We start from the raw sequence: 24,380 nt of genomic DNA on the forward strand, positions 1-24,380 counted from the left end.
AGACAGATATTCTGCTTAGTGGTGTCACTACTCATGGTTGCATTGTCCACATCACAGGCGAGGGATATCATTACCAGTATTGGGTAAGTTATTTTAAATTAGTAACTTACTTACATTACTAGTTACTTCTCTCAAAAGTACCTCAGTTACTTCAAGTTACTCGTTACTTTCAAAGTAACTAGTTACTAGGGAAAGTAACTTTGGTTTTACTCAGAATTCTCTTGTTAATGTGTTGCTTCCCTAACTGGATACCCAGCAAGATTGCCAGTCTTCTAGCTTGCTTATGTGTTAGGACTATCCTGCCACAAGTGCACTGTGCCACCTACCAACAGAAAGAAAAAAATAATGTGCATATTTCCACGAGAGAAATCCCATGCCTGGACTGTCATCGACTGCCGCCATGATTCTAGCCCTGTGTCACAGCGTCACGTGCGCTTTTTACATCCAACACGAAAACTGCAGTCGTGGTGCTTTCGATTGTACTCAGAACTCGGAAATTCTGCCTTCCGAGTTGGAAGATGTAGGTAACACCAGACTGACGATGAGCTACATACAGGGCTGGACTGGGACATAAAATCGGCCCGGGCGTTTTGACTAGAGACCGGCCCACCATTATAGGAAAAACCATAAAGCCTTTGAATGAAAACAAACGCTGTTGTGACAGTGATGTACACTGCATCTCCAAGGTATCCCATTACCCTTTATTAACAAAGCAGCTCCACTACTGCTCATAGGCTCTGATCATACCCACCTTATTACGCCTATTGCAGCAGTTAGACATGGACCATTTGGATCTCCTGCAGCAGTGAAAACCCACTTAGGATGGACACTCCAAGATCTGATCACAGACTTCCAACCCCAGAGGAGTCCCGTGCATGCCCGGTGTTTGTTAACATCTTCCAGTTCAGGTTCAGGAGAACCGCTCCAACACATCGTTGTGTCCACTGATGGCTCTGAATCCGTTCAGCCACCTCCTACTCTACCATCAGCAGTATCTACGTCGTCACCTGCAGTGCCACTAACACCAGTTCCACCGCCTGTGGCTGCCATTCCGCCAGTGGTCAGGGCACCGTCTGCTCCTGCATCACCTGGTCCTGCCTCTGCCAAGCCCCGTATATTGCCCCCAGTGCCTGCAAAACTGCCCGACCGTCTGCAGGTATGTGCCTGCAGCTGCATCCCACGCGGTCGGCAGCTGGACCTGCTTTGCCACCACCGCTGGCTACATGGTCGGCCCCCTGAACTGTTTGGCCTGCGTTGTCAACCTTCGGGTCGACCCCCTGATATGTTTTGCCTGTAGGGAAAGTAGCACACCTCCGAAAGAAGTTGTAGTGCAGGATAGAAACTATCAGACCTAGAGCATGTCTGATTCACCTGCCCCCACTTCCTGAAAAAGATTGACTCTAACCCTTTCAACATATTTCTCACTAGAAATATGGGGGCGGCTGTTGTAAAGGCTCACCTTTCAGCATACTCACTTCACCAGATGCACCTTGTTTCTTTTCCTCACCTTTGATTGGGTGTGGTGCTTTCCCTTAAATTGCATTCACCTGTCACTCGTTATATTAGGACTGCACTCACCTACAGCTCACTCTTTCTTCACTCCCACATGGGGTGGCAGCTGAGAGATAGCAGTCCATGTGTGTCTTTTCTTTTGGTCATTATACAATAAAATGAAAAACCCTGCAAGTGATTACTGACTGTTCATTCTCATTCTGACCGGATGAGCCCATGATGGTAACAATCTCCAACCTCCTCTGAACTTTCCTCCAAAACAGTACCAGTACAGTCTGTGACTTCGGCATGTGCAGTAACACATTCCATGAAGGCATTATAGTATGGTTGTAGTACCAGAGATTAGTTCAGCAGAAGGTAACAGTGTGTGTCCTTCGTCCTTGCCTTCTGATCTGTTGTCTGTGTCTCAAGCAGATTTAACAGTGGAACAGCAAGCTTATCCTTCATTAAAATAATTTGTTCAATCATGCTGTGACATCATCCAAGCTGGGAAAAGATCATCCGGTATATGATCATCCAGTATATGTTCTTCACCATGGTATACTCACAAAGAGGTGGTTTCCTCATGAGAAAGATCTGACTGGGTTGTGTTGCTGAATAAGTATAGACAGTCTGTACTATATAGTAGTACTGTAGCTGGGATAAAAAAGAAGACCAAAACCAGTCTAGTGTTAGACATTTTTTCTGGCCAAAGTGTGGCCAATTCTGTTTACACTCACACAAGAGAAAACAAATCCTTTAACTATTCCTTTCATCAGTCAGCCATTTCAACATCTGGTCATACAACATGTGGGTCCTCTGCCTCCTTAAAGGTCTATTTATGTGTTTTTCTTGACTGTAATCAGTGTTGGGGAGTAACGGAATACATGTACTATTACTATATATTTAAAATACAAAATATGAGTGTAGCCCGGATGGGAATTTGGGAGTAGATACTCGTAATTCCCATGGACTTAAACGCCACAGTAACATAAGGTGTTCACAACTAATGTTATGTGATGTAACTGTACCCTGAATGTAATTTGCCCTGTAATATGTCACAAGGTAAATACAGGTAATTAGAGCAATGAAACTGTTATGTTATACATAAAGTATTATTTTATGGTATGTAACTCTGAAGAGAGTTAAAATATTGTTCAGAGTTCTAATTTTCTGGAGGCCCGTGAAGGTAGCATGAAATGGGACCTGTGTATCTGTTGCAATGGAGGAAGAGAACGGCATGGAGAGATGCACGAGGTTAGCTAAACCAAAGTGAGAGACTCAGCTAGTTTTACTGAGGTTAACTAGCACAAAAGAGTGTATTACTAGAAAGCTAACCGTGGGAGAGCTTCGCAACAGAATGTGGGTGAAGTGACTTTTTGTTTCAACGGTCGCACCACCGTGTAAAACTGTGTTTCCAGCTACGACTGCCGAGGCTAAAGGCTAGCCCGGATTGCTTGGCTGCGCCACGGAGGCAGCTGCTATGGACTGTCGGAGAGCTGGACAGTGACTGGCTAACGCGCTGTAGCAGAGACAGCATCCGGTCCGCAGGGAGAGCGGAGAGTGGATTTAGTTTGGGACTGGTGAACGGCAACCTACCGAGCAACTGAACTGTAAGTTGGACTTTCGTGCTCTTACTGGGGAGATGAGGATTTTTCTCCATCGTCCGCCGTGAGCAGCAAACAGGCCTGCAACAAGTGTGAATGTGAGTGTGTGTGGAGCCCATGTGTGAATATTGTGGATCTAGTGGATTATATAGCATATTTTTGAGTGTATATTAGTGAGTCACTTACCAAGAGGTGATAACATAATTTGTGTTGTTTAACATAATTTCAAAGGGAATTATTTCATTTACACGGCATGTTTCATTTGTTTATGAAGCTGGATATCATTTGAGTTAAGAAAAGGGTGTGTTGTACATTACTTTCAGTAAACGTTTGGTTTGTGTTAAAGAGTTGTCTGGGGTTGATTCTTTTACTACTGGTTAAGTCTAACTTGCAGGCAAAGGTTTACTGATAGTTTCCCCGATTCCTGTCTATACCAGAACCTTTTGTGGTATCTAGGCTGTAACGAACCTAACGCCCCGCCTAAGGGGTCCAAACTGAGGTAAGTGGATTTAGACTCAGTATCACGGGTGGGGTGCTACATAAAATGGAGGCACCGCTGGGATAAAGACTGGTAGTAATTAGTATTAACTTGTGACCCTTCCTTCCCCCCCCATCTCCAGCTGCCTCCCTCTTCCCACTCCACCACAACCACCCACACATGCAGGGCCTTGGAGTAGGGGTATGTCACCAGGGTGCAGAGGAGGCTACCCTGTCCCCTTCTAGCTTCCTCTGCCTCAATTTTATCCCACAACTTAGACATTCACATTGCTCACACTCTCATTACACATACATATAGGATCTTCGGGGTGGGCACGATACACGGAATCCAAAGTACCATCAGGGTGTACACCTCACCCCTGGCGTCGTTGCCCACCCCTCAATTTTAAATACACGTAGACATTGAGGGCTAGCAGGAGGGGCTATGCGCTTACCTGCTGCTCTTTGGCAGGTAGCTCCATGCCCTCCTGGGTTTTAATTGCACCTTAGAACACACATGCATCAACACTACAATGAGCGGGCGGAGGGAGGTTTGGAGTCTTCTCTCACCCCCATTCTCTGCGACCTGCTAGAGCGGGGGGGCTAGGAGGAGGAGTTGGCCATCCGACTGCGGTCTGGAGTGTGGGGCCTCCCTGCTGCTGCGGAGTCGGGGCGGTCTGCCTCTCCCCACCGCAGGGAAAAGTGTAACACCACCTGGGTCTGGGTGCAGTTCCCCCCTCCAGGGGCAAGGGTACCTAGACCCGGTTCGTAGAGTACGCTTGGGGAGTGTGATCGTGTGTACAGCGTCTCTTCATGTCTGTCTCCACGTTGGTTGAGTGTGGAGTAAGTGCATATGAGAGCATGAGGGTGGGAATGGATGTTTGTATCTGTGTGTGCCTGTATGTCTGTGTCTATATGTCAGGTTGGGTGTCAGACGCCACCTCTCTGGGGACATCTCAGGCCCTCCAAGGTATGGAGGTCTATCTCCCCCCACCACCACTTCCCCTGCCAGTGGCGGACTCCCTCAGATATCGGTGCGTTGGTGGTTCTTTGTGTCTGGGGATGGGCATCCAGGTACACACCGGCTCACTCCTTGGCGGCCGCTTATCGGGGCCTGGAGCCTGGGGCTCGCTCGGGCCACTTCGGAGGTGGGGTGCCCCCGGCCTCTCGGCCTGGGGCTCGGTCACTCAGGCACAGCTGGCTGCCGGCGGAACTCACGGGCGCGTCACTGCAGCTACCCCGGGCTTCTGCTCCGCGGCTGCTGAGTGAACCCTCATCTGGGACTCTCCTCAGCTCTTTCTGGGACAGTGGCGCGGCTGCCCCTCTGTTAGTCTTCCTTGGTCTCTTGTTTTTTGGGGGCCTCTGGATGTCTGGAGTTTTGATCTCCTCGTACCTGCTTCATGCCCTGGAGGACGGGGCTGTGGCCCCCCCCCACAACCTCTAGCAGATCATTACATGAAGGAACCTTTTAAAAAAAACAAAAAACAAGCGCGTCCATGCTCACAGGTGTACACACGGGTGATCACACCCACAAACTACATCCTTTTTGGCTCCTACCTCAAAGCACACTGTGTTCTGTTGATCTTATGTGCTGCACAATAATGCTTAATATTTAGTATTTACTGTCATATTCCCATATATCATTGTGATGTTGTTTATTCTATTACTCTTGTTCTCTTCTGCTTGTTTTCTTTTATCTTTCTCAACAGGTGATCCAGGTGATCGATATATGCTTTTTTTTTTCTTTTCTTTCTTTTTTTTTTTCCTTCCCATTCTGTTGGTTTTTGTTTTTTGCCCTTCTCCCCCGTCCCCCTTCTCAGCTGTTTCTCTTTCCCTCTTTCTTTCTCCCCTTCTTTCCTCCAGTCAAGTCTTTCCCGTATTCAGCAAGTGAAAATAAAATAAACAATAAAAGGTGAATCAAATGGACCATTATGGCAAGGCTGGGATGGTCAATTTGGTAAAGTAAATCCGTTGGGCATCTTTCATTGCCTTTAGACAATAATTCTGATGGCAAAAGAGCCAAACGGGACAGGCAAAAAAACTCCAAAAAAACAAAAAAAAAAACTTGTGACCCAGACAACCCTTAAAGAGAGAGTGATTTGAAATTATAGTAAGTTAAAGCAGAGCAAAATCAGTTTGTGTTTGGTATTTTGTTACACTATACACATACAGTAAGATTCACACACCCAGCACCAAGAAATGGCTCAGTTACAGCACTGGTGTAAAGGAGAAGGCCTTAACCCTTCGCATGCCATACTACTTAAAGATGTTTCCGAGGACACAGAGATTGAAGTCATAGAAAGAACTCTGCAATCCATTAAAGTTCTTAGACGTGTGAAGGTTAGAGGACGTATGTATGATCCCCAGAGCAAGTGTTTGACCGTACTGTGTGAATGCAGAGAAAAGTGTGATCAGGAGATATTTTATTTTGTATTCTCACAATCAGTTATCATTGATTATTCATTTGCCATTGTTGAATCTGTTGACAGTATAATCTTTAAATTACATCTGTGTTACTTTGAGCAAATATTAATCCACACTGACTGTTTATATAAAGTTGTTGCACTCACACCATACAGACCCACGAGTCCTGTTGGGCCCTGGCAGGCCTGCGTGTAATTTTGCACGTACGCTGGTCTCTGCTTACATGCACGCACTTATGTAACACACGCACGGTCACCTACACACTTAGTAATAATAGGAGGGTCATCTGAGGACAGTTTTTCTGATAAATACACTTTCACAAAATGCACAATGTAATACACACTTGTTTTTCTCTTAAGAGTAGCAGTTGATGTCTATATAAGGGAAAACTTTGGGATAGGCGGGGAATTGTTATCATTTGAGATCATTTCCAGTAAAGATCCAACTGTGATGTCATAAAGGCAATATAAGGAGACTGATGCTTCAGTTGACGAGAGGATTCGATTGCAAATTGTCTTTTCCCACTCTTGTGCACAGAGTGTAATAAAGATCACTATTTTTGACACCTACTTCGACTTGGGCTTGCTTTCTTCTCTTCCCTAACTCGACCGAACCTTAACAACCTGGTGCCGAAACTCCGGGTGGGGAGGAGTTGCAACCTGCAGCTCGTCGGGGAAGGTGACAAAGGGGGCAAGGGCCAGCAGCCTATCTGAGTGACGCCAGGCGACATAAGAAAAGGTGAGTGCCACCTGTTGATTTTTATCCAAAGGCGCTATATTGGAAGTTAAAACTAAAATTAATTAAATAATATTCACTCAGTCTGGGCTTCTGGCGTTGGTCCATAGTGATCTTGACTAATTAGTTTTAAAATAGGGCATAGTAGTCTGACTAAATTCATTGTTGTTCATTTTGGGGGTGAATTTTGAGTTAAGAAGTTATGTGTTTAAGTTAATACGGTTTAAGGTGTGTGGAAACAAATAAATACGGTTTAAGAGGTTAACTGTGGGTTGACTGGGATGCCAGCCAGTCAATCGGTAGTGTAGGGATAATTTGGTTTTGATTGAGTAGCAAAAACGCGGTTTTGGGTCTCAGGTAATTAAACTGGAGGGCAGGGTACCCACAGTGAGGCTTTTAAAATAAGTAAATTTAATTTAGGACTGGGGCGTGGCCCCTAAGGGCGTAGTTCAGCTCAGCGCTGTGGCGGCGACACCTGACAGTGGACGCACCGTTAGACTATTTGCTTGGTTGGTTGCCAGGGGGATTCGGGCGCCCCGAATAAACCGAAACGGTCGAAGGGAGACCGTTTCTTTTACTGCGCCAGATTGACAGATAGAGTCGTGGACCGGCCGCTTCCCATAAAACGTCAGCTGCCTGTCAACTTTAAGTATAGCCAAAAACGTGAGCCAGGATTTCATTGCCTTTCACGCAGCTGGTGGAGTTCCAGGTGTCCGGCGGGGTGCGGTTTTAAATTATCTAGCGTTAGTAATGAGGCCGTTTTCAAGGCGGCGTACTTGAGACGGGTAATTGATCAGCAAGAGCGAGGCTCTGGGCTGAAAGATGCTTTTAAATTAGTCAAAAATTTAGCAACACCAGCAGAGAAATAGAGAAGTGAGATAAAGTTGTTCTGGCATATGGTGTTTTCTTAGGAATTTGAGCACTATCGGGAGGGCGTTCCCGAGGTGTGTATTGACCAGCAAGGCGAGGCCTGGGCTATACCTGCTTTTAAATTAGTCAAAAAAGTTAGGAGTAACCTCTTTTGGTATATGACGTCTATGGGGCCCGTGTATACTGTATATAAATTACTCGTGTGTCTGTGCATTTAAAAGTGTAAATTGTATAAACTGTCTTGTGTTGTTGAATTTTTTCTGTGTGGATTCAGAGTGTGAGAAAAAAAAAAAACGAAAACGCCTTTCTCTTCTCTCGCTCTCAGAGAACAGAGAGTGTGTGTGTATCTCTCCTGAAGGAAAGGGGAGGGGTGTGTGGTGCTGCGCAGTAGCGGGCACACGCGCGCGAGTACGAGCGGAGTGTGTGTGTGTACAGCTGCGGCCCTATTTCTCCCTTTTTTGTCCTTCTGAGCTTCTTTTCGTTAGGTGAAAGGGGGTCTCAGAAGTATGGTTAAAAGATTTCAGTATATTAAATAAACTAAACCTTGTAGTCTTGTGTTGGTGATTTCCTAATGTGATTATGGTTTAATAGAATTCCATGAGTAATGATCCCTTGTGTAAAACTCCAGTAAGGTAGGATGCGGGGATAAATATCTTGACAAAATTTGAGAACTGTGTGTGATTGTTGGGAGATTTTTAGTTGGGTCGTATTTCTTTCTCTACCTGGAAAAGGCAGAGATCTGTGCTCTATTTGATGTTGTGTAAATAAAGCTTTTAAAAGTTGGTTGAGTCTCTCGTATAAGGAGGGAAAACGGTGCGTGGTAGATTGTTTGGATTATTCTTGTATGTGAAAACTTTGTAGTTGTTAGGGAAGTGAATGTGAGAGTGAATTTTCGCTGGCTTTGCGTGCTTAAAACTGTTATATTAGTTGTCAAGCTTTGAGCTTGAAAGGAGGATTAGAGGGTGTGTGTGTGTGTGTGTCTGTGGGCGGTCTCTCTCTCTCAGGCTGGAGCCTAGCGGAAGTTCGGCTTGACCAGCTTGTGAGATTCTGACTGCCGAAAGGAAAATACAACGAGGCAACCCCTAGGGGAGGAGCCTAAGACCGGCCATTTTGGTAAGGTAAGTGAGGTCAAAAAGCAAAATGGCTGAAGAGGAAAAGGCGACCCCTGGAGGGGGAAAGAGATACAAGCCACTGAAGGAGCAAATACAGGAATTGAAGAAAGCCATTAAAATGACTGAAGGGACGTCTTCAAAAGAGATTGCCCGTCAGTGTCAGGATTTAGAAAAAGAAGTGAAGGAATTATGTGAAAATCAACAGAAGACATTGGAGGACAGAATCCCTCTGCACTCCCTCTTTCAACGACAAGGGGAGAAATGTGAAGAGAGAATCAAGGAGCTTGAAGAGGAATCTTTAGGACGTTTCCAGGGGAGAAAAATAAAGGCTGAAAAGAAACTTATGATGGAAAAACAAAGTAAGTATTGTAAGCTTATGATTATCTCCCAAGGTGTTTCCCACTGGATGCAAGAGGAAGTGAACGACATCCAGCCAGCCTTAAAAAAGGAAGCTGAGGCTGAAGGAAAGCTGTATCCCAGCCTGAAGGACTTCCTGAGTGGCCCACCCCCACCTTATATTTGTCCAGTGGTGGCTCTGGAGGGTGGTACTATGTGGGGGCCGGAAGGAAAAACAGGAAAAGTGACAGGTGGAATTGTCAATTTACAGGAGAATCCTCCATCATCGACATCTGCTCCAGCCACAGTGGAGGCAGACACAGGAGTAGTGCAGCCACAATCAGGGGCACCTGCACAGAAAGCGATGCAGTCTCAATCAGCGGCAGCTGCATCAGAGGTAAGTCAGCCGCACCCAGTTGCTGGGACATCACAAGGAATTACTACACGGGGGTTGATCTTGATTCCTCCCGCTCTTTTTAGCCCAGATAGAGCTACAGAAGAAGCTCAACCTGTGGCGTCTACAAGTACCGGACAGGTGACAATGCAACAGCCCAGCCAGGAAAATCCATCCCAGGAGGTCTGGACTTCAGAGGAAGACTCACCTTCAATGCAGTATCAGAAGGCGCCATCAAAGGCGACCCGAAAAACTAATCAGAGGTCAACGGTTGATGAGTCTGAGAAAGAACAGTGGCAAGGCCACGTTTTTGGAAAAGAATCTGACAATCGGGAGGCTGTGATACAACTGGAACGCCTCTTGAGAAAATTGGAGGAGGAAGGCGTAGCAACACCACGTAGCGTAGCACAAACACTTTATGCCTTGGAAAAGGACTTGGCGGCCTCAGTAGAAAGCAACACACGAAAATCCAGAGAAGTGTCAAACCTGCAAAGGGGAGGATTTGCCCCAAAGTTTCAGACTCCCACAGGAAGGACGACCCTTCGCTCTGGGAGGGTTCTGGAGGAACCAAGAGATAAAAGACCGTCCATCTTTGAGAAGAACCAGAGGAAGACTGTTGCATTGCCAACTGAAGAAGGGCAGGGTGACACAGAGGAGGAATTATCCCTCACAATGCCTTTATTGAAGGGAGGAAGGGGTGAACCAGTCTACCACCCCTACAACATCAGAGATCTTGAGGCTCTGGTGAAGCAGCTGCCCCCAATTACGGAGGGAGGAGCCGCTTGGTTGAGGAGACTAGGAAGTCTTACAGAAGGAGAGGAATTGGCTCTGGGAGATTTCCGAGCTATCGGTGGGAGGACCTTCAGAGGAGGAGGCCTCGCAGATGTAGAAGAGATAGCAAGAACTGTATGCCAACCAAACGACGTCCCCTATGCAAGGGTGCGAAATGCTCTCTCTGACGCAGTGCGTGAGAAGTATCCGACTCATAACATGGGCACTACACCTAGGATTGTTTGGACCCCAGAACATTCCCCTAGAGAGTATATGGAGCATGCAAAAGAACAGTGGATTCTTCAAACTGGTGAACATCCTGGGCAGAATGGTGAACCAAGGGCGTGGTTCCGATCTGCAGTATTAGCAGGTCTCCCAGAACGAGTAAGAACAGATTTACAGAAGAACCCTGATTTTGCGGTGGCGGATTCAGCCAAATGGGAGAGGCACATTATACATCGACTTGGGCTGGAGAAAGACGAGGTGAACAAGAAAAAACAGGAGCTGGAGGAGGCGCAAGGGCAGTTAGTAAAATTGAAATTGGCAGAGGCGAGAGAAAAACTAAACGAAAAGAAAAAGGAAACCAAAGATGGACCTAAGAAGATGCTGGTGGCGCAGCCACGGGGCGATCCGGGGCCTGATTGGCCAGATTTGAATCCGGTTCTGTACCCTGATGACCGATGGCCCGCCAATGAATTCCCAAGGCAAGGAAGACCCGCGGGGAATTGGGGGGCTACTAGGTCGCTGAGGGGACGTGGTGGATCCCAAAGGGGAGGTGGACCAAGGGGCCGTGGTCTGGGGGGACCTATGCTGGACCCGAATGTATGCCGAAGGTGTGGAGGACGAGGACATTGGGCTCGTAATTGTCCTACGCCATGGCTACCAGAAACAGCTTATTCATCATCACCCCAGGCACAGGGAACTTTTCGAGGCAGAGTGGGCCAGACAAGGGGACATCAAGCTCCAAACCCAGGCATGGCGCCAGCGGCTCAGTATCCCCTGGGATACTGGGGCGGAGAGGAGGAGCTGTACTGACGGGACCCACAGAGGCCAGACAACATGGGAGTGGCAGATCCTATGTTGTCGATGAGTGTGGAAGGAGATGAAATGACCTTCCTTGTGGACACTGGGGCTACCTATTCAACACTGAAACAAAAACCAAACAGTGCCACACTTTCCAACCATGTGGTCAGTGTTATTGGGTTTTCTGGGGTACCGATGACGCTGCCAACAACCAATCCAGCCCTGACGGTGCTGGGAAAACAGACATTGAAGCACAGCTATGTGGTGTCTCCCCATGTGCCTGTGAACTTGATGGGCAGGGACCTGCTCATCAAACTGGGGGCCACCATCATGTGTTCAGCTGATGGACTAACAGTTACACTTCCAGGAGGAAAAGAGTTTCCGTGCCTGGGGACATTTTCAAAGAACCAGTACTTGCTGAAAGACTGTGAACAAACGACCGCTGACATCTATTGGGGTCGTGTGGTGGAAGAAGGCATACTAAGACAATATCAGTTGTGGAAACCTTGGATTATGGCCTTGGCAGTCTTCTCTCCCCCCAGGGATCCGTTCCATGTCACCCTCTATTATGATAGAAACGATGATGAAATTTACAGGGACCTGTTCCAGTCTGACCTTGAAGGCCAGACTTGGAATGTGTGTTCTCAAAACATCTATGTCGGTCCGGAGGGCGTCGCGGCAGCAGTAAAATTAACCGACGAACAACGGCCTTGGTTCAAAATGGGACCTGATTCAGTGCCCCATATAACATTGGCGGTCCATGAGAGTCATCAGGCGAAGGAGCTGGGGACGATGGTCAAAAGAGCCCTCGAGGAACCTGGCTGGCAAGCTACTCAGATTCCAGACGTTTGGTACTCGCCAAAATGCAAAATTTATCGTATCACTTGTCAATCAGAGGACACAGTGATGTTGGAGCATCAACAAATCTCAAGAATTCATGGGAGAGAAAGAACAGACCATGCGGATGCAGTTGCCGCACTTGCGACTCTTCCTGACACTTTGTGGTCAGCAGGGCCTACGGATGTGGGCCAGGCCACGTGTTCGCCCGTTTTGTTCCAGCTGAAGTCTGAAACGCCAATTTGGAAACCACAGTATAGGCAAAAGAGAGAAGCTGAGGAGGGAATTGCAGAAACCATTGAGGGGCTATTGAAAGTAGGGGTGCTTGAGCCCTCTCAATCCTACTGGAATACTCCTATTTTGCCAGTAGAGAAGCATGGGACAGGAAAGTACAGAATGGCACATGACTTAAGAGCCATCAATGCCATTTTACGTACTGATACGGTGCCAGTCCCAAACCCATACACAGCCTTGACGGCATTAACACCAGATCAGAAGTGGTTTACATGTATTGATTTAGCGAATGCATTTTTCTGTCTCCCATTGCATGAGTCTCTGAGGGACGTTTTTTCATTCACATATGGGGGACAACAGTACAGATACACAAGGTTGCCACAAGGGTTTGCACTTTCCCCTGGCATTTTCAACCAAGTGTTGAAAGAAGCTTTATCGCCATGCCATCTCCCAGAGGGATGTTCACTAGTGCAATATGTTGATGATTTGCTCATTGCAGCTCCGTCTGCTTCGGCATGCACGGCAGCTTCACTTACCATACTGAAGAGACTCGCTGAGTGCGGTTTCAAGGTCAGTAAAGAAAAGTTGCAGTTGGTCCGGCCAGAAGTAACATTTCTGGGCCGTGTCATTGCTCACAAATCAGTGGGTCTGCTAAACACTCATCGTGATCAGATTTTGACACATCCAAGACCGCGTACGGTTAAGGAGTTGCTCTCATTCTTGGGGTTAACAGGATACAGCCGGCACTTCATTCCAAATTATGCAGGCAAAACAGCCCTGTTGAGGGATTTGGTAAAAACGGCAGGTGTCAGAAATCTTAAGGCTGAACTGCCATGGACATCGGCCACTGAGTCGGCATTTATTGCATTAAAACAGGACTTATCCAGATCGGCTGATCTTGCTATCCCTAATTATGAACAACCCTTCTATCTTGATGTTTCTGAAACACACGGGATAGCTAATGGGGTGTTGTTTCAGAAAAAAGGGGGAGGAAGAGATGTACTTATGTACGTCAGCATCAGGCTGAATTCATTAGAGACAAGGCACCCGAGATGCACTCAGCATGCCATTGGGGTGTCAAAAATTATACAAAAGACAGCACATATAGTGAGGGACCATCCGTTGAAGGTGCTGACCACCCACAGTGTGGTGGCATATGTTAACTCACAAGCCTTCACCATGACACCTCTTACACAACAGAGAGTGTGTAGAGTTTTAGACGCTCCTAACTTGACCTTCACACATGAAGGAATTAACATGGCAGATTTAATGGAGTCAGGAGGAGAACCTCATGACTGCGCAAAGAGAGCTGAAGTGGACGAGAAGATAAGAGAAGACTTGAAAGCAGAACCTCTGACAGGAGCTGAAGATTGGTTCACTGATGGATGCTGCTACAGGGATGATGAAGGATTAAAAGCAGGCTACGCGGTAGTTTGCAGAAAAGGGGCTGCATTTGAAGTGAAGGAGGCTGGAAGACTTGAAGGGCAGCAGTCAGCCCAAAGAGCAGAAGTAATTGCTCTAAGTCGAGCTTTGAGACTTGCAAAAGGAAAAAGAGTCAACATTTACACGGACTCAGCTTATGCTTTTGGAGCAGCTCATGTGGAGCTCGCCCAATGGAGAAGAGCAGGATTCAGGACAGCAGAGAACGCACCAATCTGCCACAAAAAGGAAATGGAGGAACTTGAGCAGGCCTTGGGAGATCCAGAGGAGGTGAGCATCATAAAATGCAAAGGCCACTCCTCAGGGACGGGCCTGATGGCCAGAGGAAATCAGGAAGCCGATCGAGCCGCAAAGGAGGCAGCGGGTTATAAAGCATCACGACAGATGGTACAAATAACGGTGGAAGAAGAATCAGGAGTTAACATGCTAGAGGAGGCCAGGAAGGCCCAAGGGGAGGCTGCCCCAGAAGAGAAAGGGATCTGGAAGAGTCGAGGAGCCTGGGAAGAAGGAGGTCTCTGGCGAGGACCTGACGGTCGACCAGTGTTGACAGCCAACTTGGCAAAACAGAAGATTGCCGAAGCGCACGGCCTTGGACATGTAGGTGTCGCCCAGATGGGGAGACATCTGTGCCATTGGTGGCATCCCTTCTTGAAGGATATGATCAAGGAAAAGGCTAGGACCTGTCTGATCTGTGGGAAGCATAATCCGAAGCCAGTGATTAAACCAGAGGCAGGTAAGTTCCCCATTCCAGAAAGACCAGGTGAAGAGATTGTCATTGACTTCACTGACATGATTGATCCAGGTCCAGGAGGAGTTCGATATCTACTGGTAAGTGTAGATGCTTTGACGGGTTGGCCTGAGGCATGGCCTACCAAGAGGGAGGATGCAAAAAGTGTGATTAAGTGTTTAATCAATCATTACATCCCCCGGCATGGTTTCCCTAAGCGGATTAGGTCCGACAATGGGACTCATTTCAAAAACAAAGATTTGGCAGAGGTAGAACAGAAGCTGGGGTTACAACATAGATTTGGCACAGTATATCACCCCCAGTCGCAGGGAAAGGTAGAAAGAATGAATCTAAATCTGAAGAATAAAATTGCTAAGATTTCAGCTCACACGGGGCTAAATTGGGTAGCGGCCCTGCCAGTTGCATTGATGATAATAAGATGTTGTGTTAATCAATCCACAGGTTTCACACCATATGAGCTGTTGACAGGACGACAGTTTCCAGGTCCATGGACAACAGTTCCGGCGGAAGAAAGTGTAAAAAGTAATAGAAAACATATTGAATGTTGGAAAGAATTAAAAGCTCTTGTGTCTAGTTTCACACAACAGGTTGGAGAAGGGGTGAAAGCGGAGGACAGGTCCATCCCCGATGCCAAGGCGGTGTGGCTGAAGGTCATTAAACGAAAGTGGAGAGACCCAAGGTGGACCGGACCTTTCGAAGTAATTGCCCGAACCACCAGTGCTGTCCGTCTAAAGGGGAAAGGGGAGACCTGGTTCCATTGGTCTCAGTGTGCAGTCGCGGACGAGAGTTTGTTGGAGCTAGCTTCCACCCAATCGACGCAGGAGGGAACATAGAGCCAGAATAATACTCGTTCCCCCTGTGCTACGGTCCTCCTCAGTAGTCTACCTGAGTGAGGCAAAGAAAGGAGAGGAGCGTCACGCGCCAAGGAGGAATCCAGTACAGGCTCTTAAATAGGCTAGGGCTCTAGTCTAAAGTATTTGATAGTTTGAGGGAATCGTAATAGTTTTGTATGTTACTCGCATATTTTTATACTCATAACCTTATACTCTTTTTGTAACTTTATCTTTTTAGTATAGAGTAAAAGTAAACGAGCCTGGGAACAGTCATCATGAAATTGTGGGAAAATTGGAAAATAACGGGGTTGTTGGGGTTAATAAGTGTTATAACGTGTTTCTTTGTTTTTTGGCAGACAGGTGAATTGCCCAGACACAGAGGTCTATCCGCTCCTGAGCCCGAACCGATCAAATCGTCGAAAAAAGTCAAGCGTGCGGTTGGTTCAGGTGGGGATGATGGGTGTCTCAAAGCCAGTGGCGGAGTCGAGTTTGGGTATGTTAATGGATCTACAACAGCGTTCACATTCGATTTGTGTCAGGTAATTAAATGCTCGGGTGACGGGAATAGCTGGAGAACATATAATGTGTGGGTTTGTTATCATCCAATGATGTGTTACCCTAAGTCGGTGTGGGGCCCATCATGGGATAGTGACACCTACACCTATGTAACGGATCAGTGGTGTTCTTGGCAGGATGTGGTCGCGTGGACAGGAGTAGGATGGCAGCCAACGGTGCCACCGGCCCTTGAAGGAATAGCTATTCAGAGAGATTATTCTGTTACAAATAACCCTATTACTCTTTCCCTAGGACCATGGAGTGAACTCCCTGAACCTGGGTTTGATGGAGGTGCGTTTTATTTAGTAGTAGGGGTAGATAAAGTAGGGACAGATCCATTCGGGTTAATTCGGGTGAATTTATTTAATCCCAGGTCTAAACCGCTGGGAAATGACTCAGCACTGAATCTTACGGTGCAAACAGATCCCGTAGAGACAGTTATTTACAAGGATCCAGAAGAAAAATGGTTTGTTGCCACTGATTATACTAGGTTAAAACCTCAGGAGTTGATAGAGCGTGCCACAGGTTTTGGAGATAGGAATCTTTGGTTAGATTGGGTGGCTCAAAATGCTAAGGAGCAGAAAGTGGTTGATTGTGTTGCTTGTGCTACCGCTCGACCACATTTGTTTACTGAACCCGCTCCTCTGTATCCAGAGGATGAGTGGGGATATAATTGCATGTTGAGATTAACTAGAGAGGCGGTGGACACAGGTAACTGCACCACTTTGTCAGGTTTATATCCGCCAATTGATAAACGCACACAACCAGGTTCATTCACACCAAAACGAGATAATTATACATGTTTTGAGTTTTCTACAGACAGAGTGAGATTTAGGCTAGGAAGGATTAATCCAAGCTGGTGCCAGAGGACAATCACAGGTAGGACTACCAATGATGTAAGTGACCCAAGCACAATTATAGGCACCTGGGCGAGAGGTGGGCTATATTATTATTGTGGGGAGTACACCCTTTTGGTGCAGGTTCCCTTGGGGAGTGTGGGAACGTGTGCTTTGGTGCGCTTAGCTGCACCTTTGATGCTCATGGGCAGTAGGCTAGAGACAATTCCACAGCAAGGTGCGAATGTGTCTACAGCCAGACGGAGGAGAGCCACAGGAGCTATCCACAAGTATGATCCAAGACGGGACTCGCCAACCTGGATAGACTCAATAGGAGTTCCCCGAGGAGTTCCAGATGAGTATAAGTTAGTTGATCAGATAGCGGCCGGGTTTGAAAGTGTGTTTCTGTGGGTGACTCCAAATAAAAATGTTGATCGCATTAATTATGTTCATTATAATGTGTTGAGACTCTCTAATCTCACCAGGGACGCGGTGGAAGGTCTTGCAGAACAATTAGGTCCGACGTCGTTAATGGGAATCCAAAATCGCATGGCGCTGGACATGTTATTGATCACAAAAGGTAAATACTAAAGCCATTCCTCTGGACATTCTAGCTGATGGCAGCAATTCACCCTGGAGAATCATCGGCCACTTAGAGGAGGAGGATGGTTTAGTTGACCAGCTGGTTGCAGATGACTGGCAGGCACCTCAAACTGATTTGGGACCTGCCGCCACACTTCAGGCCTCCACTCCTGAAGCAATCATCAGAGCTGTTGGAGACCTTCTGGAAAATACCTCTAAGCCTGCCAATGACAATAGCAGCTACAGGAGGTTGCGCACCTCCTCAGGGGTTGTCCCCACACCCCCAGGAGAGGAGCAGTTGGAGAACTGGAAACTACAGGCTCGACTGATGATAGAGGAATACGATCGGCCTGACAGAGAGAAGAAAATCACGATAATGGAAAGTGTAAAGGGTCCCGCGTTGGAGCTTTTACAGGCTGTACGATTTAATAACCCTGAAGCAACACCTCAAGAATACATTGATGTGATTGAGAATACTTTTGACAGACCAGAAACAGGAGAGTAACTCTATTTTGCCTTCCGAATGCTATGTCAACACAGAGGGGAGAAACTTTCTGAGTTTCTGAGAAGAATGGAGAGATCTCTGAGCAAGGTGGTCAAAAAGGGAGGTCTGTCTCCTGCCCTCATTGACAAAGCACGTCTAGATCAGCTCATTAAAGGTGCAACAGAGTCTGACCTGATGCTGTTAAGTTTGCGTTTAAGGGAATGAAAAGATAATCCCCCTACCTTTCTGCAGCTGTTAAATGAGGTCCGCACTGAAGAGGAGCATGAAGCTTCTCGGCGCAGACTTAACCTCAACAAAGTCGTGCATGTCAAAAGCGCTACTGTACCCACAGGCCCAGACCTCCCTCTCCCCAGCCACCTCCTCCAGCTTATCCGGGGGAATACCAAGGCGTTCCCAGGCCAGCCGAGAGATATAATCTCTCCAGCGTGTCCTGGGTCTGCCCCGGGGCCTCCTCCCGGTGGGACATGCCTGGAACACCTCACCCAGGAGGCGCCCAGGGGGCATCCTTGTCAGATGCCAGAACCACCTCAGCTGGCTCCTTTCGATGTGGAGCAGCAGCTGCTCTACTCTGAGCCCCTCCCGAATGGCCGAACTTCTCACCCTATCTCTAAGGGAGAGGCCAGCCACCCTTCGGAGGAAGCTCATTTCTGCCGCTTGTATCCGCGATCTCGTTCTTTCGGTCACTACCCACAGCTCGTGGCCATAGGTGAGGGTAGGGACGTAGATCGACCGGTAAATTGAGAGCTTCGCTTTTACACTCAGCTCCCTCTTCACCACAGGTGCAGCGTCCGCATTACTGCAGCTGCAGCCCCAATCCGTCTGTCGATCTCCGGCTCCCTTCTCCCATCACTCGCGAACAAGACCCCAAGATACTTGAACTCCTCCACTTGGGGCAGGAACTCATCCCCGACCCGAAGTGGGCACTCCACCCTTTTCCGGCTGAGAACCATGGCCTCAGATTTGGAGGTGCTGATCCTCATTCCCGCTTCTTCACACTCGGCTGCGAACCGTTCCAGTGCGAGCTGGAGGCCCTCACCCGATGAAGCCAACAGAACCACATCATCCACAAAAATCAGAGATGAGATTCTGAGCCCACCAAAGCGAAAGCCCTCCCCCACTTGGCTGCGCCTAGAAATCCTGTCCATAAAAATTATGAACAGAACCGGAGACAAAGGGCAGCCCTGGCGGAGCCCATCACCCACCGGGAACGAGTCCGACTTATTGCCGGCAATGCGAACCAAGCTCTTGCAACGGTTGTATAGGGATCGAATGGCCCGTAGCAATGGGCCAGACACCCCATACTCCCGCAACACCTCCCACAGGACACCCCGAGGGACACGGTCGAATGCCTTCTCCAAGTCCACAAAACACATGTAGACTGGTTGGGCAAACTCCCATGCACCCTCAAGTATCCTTGAGAGGATAAAGAGCTGGTCCAGTGTTCCGCGACCAGGACGAAAACCGCATTGTTCCTCCTGTATCCGAGGTTCGACTAGCGGACGAACTCTCCTTTCCAGTACCCTGGCATAGACTTTCCCAGGGAGGCTGAGGAGTGTGATCCCCTGTAGTTGGAACACACCCTCCGGTCCCCCTTCTTAAAGATGGGGACCACCACCCCGGTCTGCCAGTCCACAGGTACTGCCCCTGATCTCCACGCAACATTGCAGAGGCGTGTCAACCAGGACAGCCCTACAACGTCCAGAGCCTTCAGGAACTCGGGGCGGACCTCATCAACACCAGGGGCTCTGCCACCAAGGAGTTGTTTAACTGCCTCAGTGACCTCGCCCCCGGAAATTGGCGGGTCATTCCCCTCATCCCCAGACTCAGTCGACGTCAGCAGCGCTCCGCCAGCACTATACACAGTGCAGGTAGAGCACCGCTTTCCCCTCCTGAGACACCTGACGGTTTGCCAGAATCTCTTCGAGGCAGTCTGAAAGTCTTTTTCCATGGCCTCTCGGAACTCCTCCCACACCCGAGTTTTTGCTTCAGCCACTGCCCGAGCTGCATTCCGCTTCGCCTGTCGATACCTGTCGGCTGCCTCCGGAGTCCCACAGGCTAACCAAGCCCGATAGGACTCCTTCTTCAGCCTGGTGGCTCCCTTTACCTCTGATGTCCACCATTTGGTTCGGGGATTACCACCACGGCAGGCACCAACCACCTTGCGGCCGCAGCTCAATGCAGCAGCTTCGGCAATGGAGACGCTGAACATGGTCCATTCGGACTCAATGTCCCCAGTCTCCCTCGGAATGCTGTTGAAGCTCTGCCGGAGGTGTGCGTTGAAGATCTCGCGGACTGGGGCCTCTGCTAGACGTTCCCAGCACACCCTCACTACGCGTTTAGGTGCACCGGGTCTGTCCAGCGTCCTCCCCCGCCACCTGATCCAACTCACCACCAGGTGGCGATCAGTTGACAGCTCAGCCCCTCTCTTTACCCGAGTCTCCAGAACATATGGTTGCAGGTCTGGTGATACGATTACAAAATCGATCATCGACCTACGGCCTAGAGCATCCTGGTGCCACGTGCACTTATGGACACTCTTATGTTCGAACAGGGTGTTCATTATGGCCAAACTGTGATTAGCACAGAAGTCCAATAATAAGGGAGGCCGTTCCTCCCAATCACGCCCCTCCAGGTCTCGCTGTTGTTACCCACGTGAGCATTGAAGTCTCCCAGCAGGACAACAGAGTCTCCAGGTGGAGCACCTTCCAGCACCCCCCCCCCCCCCCCCCCCCCCCAGGGACTCTAAGAAGGCTGGGTACTCTGAACTGCCACTCGGCGCATAAGCGCAGATGACAGTCAGGACCCGTTCCCCGACCCTAAGGCGCAGGAAACAAACCCTCTCGTCCACCGGGAAAAACCCCAACGTACCGGCAGCAAGCCGAGGGGATATTAGAATACCCACCCCAGCCCGCCGCCTCTCACCAGGGGCAACTCCAGACTGAGACAGAGTCCAGCCCCTCTCCAGGAGACTGGTTCCAGAGCCCAAGCCATGCGTAGAGGTGAGCCCGACTATATCTAGCCGGTACCTCTCAACCTCACGCACTAACTCAGGCTCCTTCCCCACCAGAAAGGTGACATTCCATGTCCCTATTTCCAGTCTTGGCAGCCGGGGGTCAGTCCGCCAGGGCCTCCACTCCTGGCCGCCACCCGGCACACAATGCACCCGACCCCTATGGCGCCTCCTGCGGGTGGTGGGCCTGCGGGAGGATGGGCCCATGTCACCTCTTCGGGCTGTGCCCGGCCGGGCCCCGTGGACTAAGGCCCAGCCACCAGACGCTCACCCTCGGGCACCCTCCCCGGGCCTGGCTCCAGGGCGGGGCCCCGGTAACCTTATCCCGGGCAGGGTAAACTGTTCCCCCGATATCCTTTTCATAAGGGTCTTCTGAATCGCTCTTTGTCTGGTCCCTCACCCAGGACCAATTTGCCATGGGAGACCCTACCAGGGGGCAAAAGCCCCCAGACAACATAGCCCCTGGGATCCCTGGGACACACAAACCCCTCCACCACGATAAGGTAGCGATTCAAGGAGGAGAAGACAAAAACCTCCAAGCGTTAAAGAAAGAAGTGATGAGGCTAAGAAAGCAGATCTCTGTCATGTCAGTCAACCCCCAGCACAGGGGTTGCGGTGTCCTCCCCCAGGCACCATGGTTCTCCCACGCACCTTCAGCGGGGAGCAAGAACACTCAGAGATCCCAGTCACTTTTTCTGTTATCGCTGCGTGTAGGATGGGCACATCTCTACCAAGTGTAAGGCTCCAGAAAACTACCCTAAAGTGATACAGAAATTCATTCAGGCTCAACGGAAGCAGGGAGAAAGTAATAAAACTCCCAGTCCTGGCAAAGAACCAACCACCACCAATGTAGGTGTTAATCGGAGTGTTGTCAATGTCAGGACGCCTAGTTTCCCTGAAGGACTGGTAGGGCCACCCTCCACAGCCGGTGTGAAGGTAGATGCTGTACCTTGCACTGCTCTTTTAGACAGTGGCTCTCAGGTGACCATCATTTTTGACAGCTGGTATTCAAAACACTTGTCTCATGTGCCTTTACGCTCTGTTACGGGCCTAGATATTTGGGGCCTAAGTGAATCAGAGACCAGCTATCTTTACAGGGGGTACATTCAAATTGAATTGGAATTCCCTGAAGAAACACGAGCTAAAGTTGAGACTATCCCAGTCCTTGCTTTGGTGTGCCCAGACTCTCGGTGCTCAGATACCGTACCTGTCTTGGTGGGCACCAATGTTCATAAAATCAGACCCATTTCTGCAACTGGAAAGAAAGTGAGGGTGGAGAATGTTTGCTCTGCCCAAGTGAATGTTCAGCAGCCTCAGAACCTACCGACTATTATGTCTGAGTCTGCCAAGGATGATGACAGTCCAGTAGCTAACGTTAAAGTGGACTGGTCCTGGCCCACTGGTCATTCCAGCTGGGAAAGAACATATAGCTGTCTGTAAAGTCAAAGACATCCACATTATTGGAAACAGCATCCTCATCACAGAATGGGCAGCTTCACATGCCCTTCCCCCGAGTGTGCTTGTGCAGCCAACCGTACTGTTCTCCAAGATGCTTGATAGAGACAAGTTTCTGGTGCTCATGCGCAACCAGTCACTAAAAGACACTGCCATTCCCATGGGCACTGTGGTTGCACATCTGCATGTAGCTGATATCAGCTGATGTCCCCGGCCCAAACACAAAAGCTTCTACTATGCTTGACCCATCTCTGTTTAATTTTGGAGACTCTCCTATACCAGCTGAATGGAAACAGAGGCTTAGTCAGAAACTTGCAGAGAGAGGCAAAGTTTTCTCGACGGAGGAATGGGATGTGGGTTTGGCTAAAGGAGCGCAACATCACATCCGTCTAGCTGACCATACCCCCTTCCGAGAGCGGTCCCGCCGTTCAAGGTTCAGGGTTCAAGGTTCTTTATTTGTCACATGCATAGTTATACAAGTATAACACACAGTGAAATGTAGCCTGACACGCTCCTCGACATGTGCAAAAATTGGGGGGGGGGGGTGTAGAGGAAGAACATTATATATATATATATATATATATATATATATATATATATATATATATATATATATAGTATATACACTGGGTGAATGTGCAGTAGTAGCAGCAAGCAGGTGAATTCTGTACATTAATATGAATAGACATCTGACTATTTTACAGGATAGACAATATAAACATATTTAAAATTAAAGGAATTTGAAATGTACATTGTGCCTTGGTTTAGAGTGTCTGGAAGAGAGTCCTGTCTCAGTCAATTATAGATGATGTGAGAGGGCGGGTGTGTGTGTTTAGGGCACGGATGGCTTGGGGATAGAAGCTCCTCTTGAGTCTCTCTGTCCTTGCCCGGAAGATGCGGAACCTTCTACCAGATTGCAGAAGTTGGAACAGTTTGTTGCCAGGATGGGACGGGTCCTTCAGTATCTGCACTGCTCTAGTCCGGCATCTCCTGGTGTAGGTGTCCTGAAGCGGGGGGAGAGCAATCCTGCAGCAGCATTCTGCTGTACGGATCACTCTCTGGAGAGCTTTTTGGTCCTTCACACAGCTGTTCCCGAACCACGATGTCATGTTCTGTGTGAGGATGCTCTCCACAGCGCCTGTATAGAAAATCCTGAGGATCTTTGGAGAGACCCTGAACTTCCTCAGTTGTCGTAGGTGATACAGGCGCTGCCTAGCCTTTTTGGTCTGGACCTGAATGTGGGCAGCCCATGTCAGGTCTGAGGAGATGTGGACACCAAGATACTTGAAGGACTGCACCCTCTCCACTGGAGCTCCATTGATGATAATGGGCTTGTAGTCTCTGTGCTGACCCCTTCTGAAGTCCACCACCAGCTCCTTGGTCTTGCTGACATTCAGCTGGAGGTGGTTGTCCTGGCACCACGATGCCAGATTCTTCACTTCATCCATGTAGGCCGTGTTGCCCCAGCTGACCTGGATGACTTACGCCGCCACCTGCAAGGACTTTTGGCAGCGGGGATAATAAAAGAATCAAGGAGTCCCTATGCTTATCGTCTTGGCACGAAAGAAAACGGGGCGGTTGCGCATGTGTGTGGACTATCGGACCCTGAATCGCAGAACTGTCCCTGACCAATACACAGTTCCTTGCATTGACGAGGCGTTGGACTGTTTGTCTGGCAGCAGGTGGTTCTCTGTCTTGGATTTGCGTAGTGGATACTACCAAATTCCCATGGCAGAAGAGGACAAGGAGAAGACCGCTTTCATATGTCCTTTGGGATTCTTTCAATTTGAGAGGATGCCCCAGGGGATAACAGGAGCTCCCGCGACCTTTCAAAGAGTAATGGAGAAAGCAGTGGGAGACATGCACATGATTGAGGTCATAGTGTACCTTGACGATTTGATCGTGTTCGGAAGAACTTTGGAAGAACATGAGCAGAGACTAATCAAAGTTCTTGACAGACTGGAAGAGACTGTCCTAAAATTGTCCATCGACAAATGTCAGTTCTGCAGGCCACAGGTGACATATGTTGGACACATAATGTCAGAGAAAGGGATTGCCACTGACCCAAGCAAAGTTGAGGCGGTAGCTCGCTGGAAGCAACCCAC

At 48.7% G+C, this 24,380-nt stretch overlaps 2 protein-coding genes across 2 annotated transcripts in view; both read right to left on the minus strand.

Annotated features, from left to right (window-relative positions):
• The window catches only part of LOC309698616 (uncharacterized protein), a gene marked incomplete at its 5' end in the record, with an annotated part of 156,808 nt that overhangs the window by 89,632 nt on the left and 42,796 nt on the right, over positions 1–24,380 (minus strand). The window lies entirely within an intron of this gene.
• Positions 22,908–24,380, minus strand: part of LOC309698619 (uncharacterized protein) — a 97,674-nt gene continuing 96,201 nt past the window's right edge. The window contains exon 2 of the mRNA XM_082521188.1: positions 22,908–23,742. Coding sequence (XP_082377314.1) covers positions 23,067–23,723 — 657 coding nt within the window. The 5' untranslated portion in view covers positions 23,724–23,742 and the 3' untranslated portion in view covers positions 22,908–23,066. The remainder of the gene's footprint in view (positions 23,743–24,380) is intronic.

Source organism: Aulonocara stuartgranti (genome assembly GCF_965226115.1).
Source record: "Aulonocara stuartgranti genome assembly, chromosome: 22".
Classification (NCBI taxonomy): Eukaryota; Metazoa; Chordata; class Actinopteri; order Cichliformes; family Cichlidae; genus Aulonocara; species Aulonocara stuartgranti.